Here is a 6,382-nt window from a genome sequence, read left to right on the forward strand (position 1 = left end):
ATCAAGAATTTGATTATTAGGATATATTGTGGCTGCTCGTTCTATAAAAGCAATAGGCATATATTTATTGCTCAGGTTTTTGTTTATATATATATATATTTATATAATTGAAGTTGAATTTTTAATAGTAGATAAAAGTCATGCGTTGGATATAATCTTTGTAAATAAATAGAAATAATGCTCATACGTTATTTCTCAACTCTTGCGCAGCTGCCATGCTTTGCTTTGCATTGCATTGCAAGATGAAGGCATCATATTCATATTTATCTTAAGATCACATCCTCTATTTGATTTTTATTATGTAAAGAAGGAACTTAGAGATATCAAAACCAAAACGGGCCTTTGTTGCATATGTAAATACCAATTTTATTAAATAAATAATTACATACAATAATTAGTTTTTACAAACATAATTTTTTTATATTTAAAATTTAAATCTCTCTCTCTCTCTCTCTCTCTCGATCAATCGCAATTCACAAAGAAGATATTCTCACAAACCGTTGACCGCTCGTGGGTCCTTCCATTGCCTCCCACGACGAAAACATGGTACGCTTATTCCCATCATAATTAATGGAACAAATTAATTTCGTAATAATTTTGCCCACAAATATATTTAACAGTGAGTTCTTTCTTGTAAGCTATAATATTGTATGTTTAATCATAACGCACATACATGTCCTGCTTATAAATATAAAAAATTCATATAAATTATATAATACGATTAAATAAATATGTACCTGAATTCATAAGAAACTAAGTTATAAAAGGAATTACTAGTTGATGACGAAACACCCAAAATTAGGTTTCTTCCCTTAACATCAACTGTAATGATGGATATAAAGTATAATATAATTGATTTTCTGTGTTGAGTAAACAAAGGATTAAATCTCTATTTATGATAGTAATAATAGTCTTCTATCAAGACTCTTTTAAGACTTATCTTCTAAATCAAATAGAATTTTAAAATAATCAATTATCGTATTAAATCATTTGATAATCTCATCGTATTAACATCATTATATCTAATATTTAATTTGATTAATTCATCAGACAAAAATTACAATACCTGATAAATTATTTATATTAATTATATTATAATATACCAAAAAAAATATTATTACTTTAACTGATAAGATATTTTCCACAAAATAATTCTTACACTTCTAAGATTTAATCATGCCCGTTGTGGTTACAAACATCATTCCAACTAAACATATGAGCCGCTAATCTGAATTAGCGCTTGAAGTTAGAAATAATGGATCAAAATAATTTTGGAATTTTTATCATATTATTTATTAAATTATTTAGAATGCATTGAAAAAACATACATAATTTTTTTATCTTAAAGTTTAAAATATGTTTATTTAGAAGGATAAAGAGATAAGTATGTTTGAAAAATATTACATAAGAAATCACGTAATTTTTTTATAAAAATAATTATATAAATTTAATAAATATATTAAAAATAATAAAAAAAATTAAATTACTTTTTATATCTTATATTTTGAAAAATAAAAAAAAGACACTGCCTACATACATTGAACATATGTGTAAATTAGAAAAGGAAATTGATTTGCCATCTTTCGGATCACTCTTACTGGACCACCATCCCATCCTACTTTCCACCTGACTGACTGACTGACTGACTAAGCCCAATATTATAAAGTCCAACCCAAAAAAAAAAAAAACTACCTTTGTCACAATAAATCACCGACATCCCGTTACGCTGCGAAATTACATTTGGATGCATGTGGAATGACCCACTCTTCCATTTATGTGGATGGATTACATCTGCATGACGTACGGACAAACACCAAAAAAAAAAAAAAGAAAAGAAATTAAAAAGCGGGCGCCGGATTCAGAATGAAGGCGTGGCTGGCGTACGTTAGATAATCAAAGAAAGAAAGAAAGAAATAATAATTGTTTGTGTCAATATATATGTATGTATTTATGTATGTATGTATGAATCCCCACCACCACGCACGGCTGTCGGACCACCACAACAACCAGACCACCGCCCATCAGTCACACCCAAGAATTTCACTTTCTGACATCTTTTTGTGAGTTCTCCAATTTCTTGGTCTGGCCGGCCGGCCGCGAGAATTAATTAAAATATGAAGCGCCTAATCACTTAATTTGGACTAATTAATTGATGCTTAATGAATTAATGAATCGCTTTGTCTGAAGGAAGGAGCTCTTCTCCTCTGCATTTGATTTGATTGAAGGAAGGAAAAGGAAATATAAAGAGAGAAGATTGCTATGTTGCCTAAGCAATTATCAGAGCCGAAGCTTCCGATTTGATTGCTTGCGTTTTACTGTTTTAGTTTGTTTGTTAGTTAATTTGTTTTGGAATTGCAGAGAGAGAGAGAAGAGATTAGAACACAGGGACGAGGAGGTGGGCAATGGGTCAAATGGTCAGACAAGAGCAGCAACACGTGTGCTATATATGGATGGATTGAAATATCATAATCAAATGCAGAGTCAACACTGATTGATGCCACGGCCACAACAAATATTATATAACATATTGCATTATTATTGGAGTTTATTTGATGGATGGAGGTGCTGTGCTACGTCGGCGGCTGAACAGAACCACTACTGCCCCACCCCCACAAAAATATTTTCTTGTTTCAAGAGGTCACCTCATTCATGTTTGTGTTTTTAATAAATAATAAAAAAAAAATTCAACTTTTGTGAGTGAATATGTTTATTGTGTGGCATTTTAGACGCATTAATTAAATGTATAAATATTTTCAATTCTTTTGGTGAAAATGTAAAATGTCTTTAAAAATATATATATATAAGTTTAATTATAAATAGTGGTTGGAATTCTTTTGGTGGGGCTTAATTAATAATAATAATTAATTAATATGAAGGTTGTAAGTGGTGGATGGATGTGATGTAACTGAATCTGAATCTGAATCTGAATCTGAATCTCAATCTCAATCCAGAGGGAAGGGAGGGATTCGTTCAGTGTCTGCATCAATCAAGCAACCAAATCTCATCTATCTCTGCTACTATTACTATTACTATTACTGCCAATTTTTTTGCCATATCTCAGAACCAAATTCATTTCATTTACGGTGCAAAAACTATTATACTATACACACAACTCAACTCAACTCAACTCAACTCCCTCTCCCCACCACCAGTCCCAAACTACTTTCGAGTGGAGCCGGATGTCTTTAATTAGATTCATCTCATCACGGCCGCCGCAAACATTATATCATATGCGGCATCCAGCTTCAGATCTCCTCTACTTCTTCCCCGATCAGATCATCGGCTAGCTGCTCTAATTCGAAGAGAGCGTCGACAGGGAGGTAGCCGACGACGTCTCGGCGACGACGCCGATCCCTGCTTCAACACCACCGTCGGTAATATCCTTCTTTTTCTGCTCTCTTCCTCTTTGATCACTCCCCCGGCCAACGCCTCCAGCCTCTCCAGATGACTGCTCTGCCCTAGCCTTTTTCCCTGGAATAGCACTGATTCCACGCTCTTCTGTCCCAGCAACTCCTCTGCTGCTCTCAACGGATCATCCTTCTTTCCTCTGATTTTGCCCCTCCCGCCATTTGCCTGAATTCGCACGTAATTGCTGGACCGACACTCGCCGAACGCCATCGAAACCGCTTGATCAACCTGCGCACATTAATTTTTCATAGATCAATGCCTCAATTACCTACCAGTTCAATTCAAATGATTAATCCTTGAGAAAGAACGATCAAAAGATGCAGAATTTGGATACATTGCATAAATGAGTGCAAAACGCTCATTGAACTTTAATTTAAAAGAAAAAAAAGTGACTAAATTTTAATTTAGTATATAATTTAAAAAATTAACGAAATATTAAAAGAGATTTACAAAATGTTAATGTTTTTATATTTTAATATAAAATTTAATCATCATTTATATTATTAGTTACATTAGTTAAGATTTTTTAAGAATAATTGATTATAATTATAAACTGATATATTAAATTAACTTTTAATTAAAAATTGAAATCCTAAACCTTTTTACAACACGTTAGCCCAAAGTTAAAACGACCATTTATGCAATTAGCCCATAATTTGAAATTTGACTCACCGTATCGGAAGCTCCTTCTCCGGCGATCTTTATCAACCCTCTCTTTCGGATAGACGTCGGATTTCCCGCGCCCAAGTCTGATTCTCCGTTGCCGAGGGACACCACCAGGAGATCCTCCATGCTGTTGCAGAACGGGAATTCTTGTTTGTTGTTCAGCACGTGCGTGATGGCCGCAGCCGTTGGATTGTTCATCACGATCCCTCCGCCGATGGCCGCGATTTTAGTTTGCCCGTCCACGGAACTCAATTCTACAGCTGGATCGGCCGACGTGGCCGCGCAGACGTCCTTCATTTTGAAATCGTAGCCGTCGATCTCCATGGCGTCCGCTCGCGAGAACACGAACGGCGCGCGCGTGGTGAGATCGTAACACGGAATCAAAACGGGCTTCAACGTGTCCTTCAACGAGCACTCTCCGAAAATCTTGCGGAATAACTTCTCGACCTTAGCCGGCCGGAGCACCCGCCGGAGCAGTCCAGCGGGAGCCGACTGCAAAATTCTTCCCCGGTTGTCGGTTAGAAACTTGAGAGCTTCGGAGGCGGTGAAAATGGGGGCCCCGTCTTTCCCGCGGGTGAAAAGCAGAGCGGCAAGGACGCCGCCGACGCCGGAGCCGGCGGCAAGGTCGAAGTATTCGGCAATGCAGGCGTTGGGGTTTCCGGATTTCTTGCGAAGGAATGCCTCCAAGTGGACGAGGGACTTGGCGGCGAGCAAGCCGTCGGTTGCGCCGGCTCCGTCGATGGAGAGGATCCTGACTTTTCCGGCGAGGTGTTTGGTGGAGGCATCTAAGTGGGATGGAAGCTTGTGATCGTCAAAGCCGCCGAAGAGGAACTTAGTTTCAAGAATGGAGAAGATCTCATGGGTGAGAAGCTTGTTGACGTTCGTGTTTTTTGAGACTGAAGCGGAATCCAAATCAAGCATAGAATTGCAAACAGGGGAAGAAACTAGCGCAGAGGATGCCATCTTCACAGGTAATAAGGGTAGAGCTCTGTAATGGAATGGAAGCGATGAAATTAAACTGAAAATGGAGGGAATAGGTGGAACAGTTGAAAGAGAAAAGGAGAAAGCAAGGGAAGAAGAAAGAAGAAATGATACGTGGACCGTGGACGAGGAGAAAGAAGGTGACGAGTATATATAGAGAGAGAGACGGAGGGAGAAGGAGCGATCAGGGGCGGGAATTTGGGACATTAATTACTTGCCAGTGCCTCTAATAATATCATTTCTTCACTTCCAAGACCAGAGTGTGGCCCTCCCTCCCTCCCACGGTCACAGTGGTAATCCAATCCAATCCTATCCGATCCAAATGGCGGTCCAGTCATTCAACGTTGATCCTTCTGATTCTTAAGACCATTTTCACTCACTATACGATCCAAATGTCATATAGTGAGTGAGATATGAAATGAATAGACTCATTCTGCACTTATAACAAATCTCTCAGCATTATCACGCTTTGCTTGGCTCTCTCTCACCAATGCTCTAATAATAATAATAATAATACAATATGACGACTTGTGATTTTACAGCCAGCCAGGTGAAATTAAACATCAGCAAAGTGTTCAATAAATGAAATATGGAATTATAATATTGTTGTTGGAAACAATTGACAATTAATTAAAAAATTAGAGCGGCTGACTGAGCTGATGTTTGATTCATTCATTCATTCATCAGAAATCAAGCGTTGAATAGGAGGAAGTGGGCTGGCAACGGCCATGGCATATTGTGACATTAAAGACGGGGGAGGGGGGGGCTGTATTGGTTCCATCAGAAAATTTTTGGGTGGGGCCTCTCCAGATATTGTGGGTTCTCCCCCCTGTCTTCTTCTCAAAGTTTTGTTACGCTTCGCTTCGCTTCTCTTCTCTTCTCTTCTTCCAAGAAAAAACACCACCTAGTATACATATATATCATCAATATTTGCGCCATTAGATTAGTAGTAAGAAACCCACTTAAAAAATTATCTAGCTAGAAAAGCCAGAGGGATTGAATATATCATTAATTAGTATAATAATAATAATAATATCCCTTCGACCGACCCAATTAGCTTGAAAATCTTGTAATGTTTAACCAACTCAACATTAATTACTTACTTAGCATCTACATTATTAATTAATGGAACTTGTAAGGTAATGTTTTTCAGCCTTTTTCACCACTAAGTTATGAGCCAATAATAGGACCTAAAATGATACATTATTATTATTATTATGTATGTTGTAAGATATAATAGAGGGAGGAGTGGGCATTTAGATTTTGCTGTCGAACATGAAGGCAGTGAATGTGAGAGTGAAGAGTGGGGATAGGGCCGGCCATAGGG

At 37.3% G+C, this 6,382-nt stretch overlaps 1 protein-coding gene across 1 annotated transcript; it reads right to left on the reverse strand.

Annotated features, from left to right (window-relative positions):
- Nucleotides 1–3,009: 3,009 nt before the first annotated feature.
- On the reverse strand, nucleotides 3,010–5,516 carry LOC127807321 (patatin-like protein 3). Its single transcript, XM_052345039.1, is given in 3 exon segments — nucleotides 3,010–3,342; nucleotides 3,345–3,636; nucleotides 4,081–5,516. Coding segments are annotated over 3 exon segments (1,524 nt in total). The 5' UTR covers nucleotides 5,263–5,516; the 3' UTR covers nucleotides 3,010–3,292.
- Between the last annotated feature and the right edge of the window lie 866 nt (nucleotides 5,517–6,382).

Source organism: Diospyros lotus, chromosome 8, assembly GCF_014633365.1.
Source record: "Diospyros lotus cultivar Yz01 chromosome 8, ASM1463336v1, whole genome shotgun sequence".
In the NCBI taxonomy this organism is placed as follows: Eukaryota; Viridiplantae; Streptophyta; class Magnoliopsida; order Ericales; family Ebenaceae; genus Diospyros; species Diospyros lotus.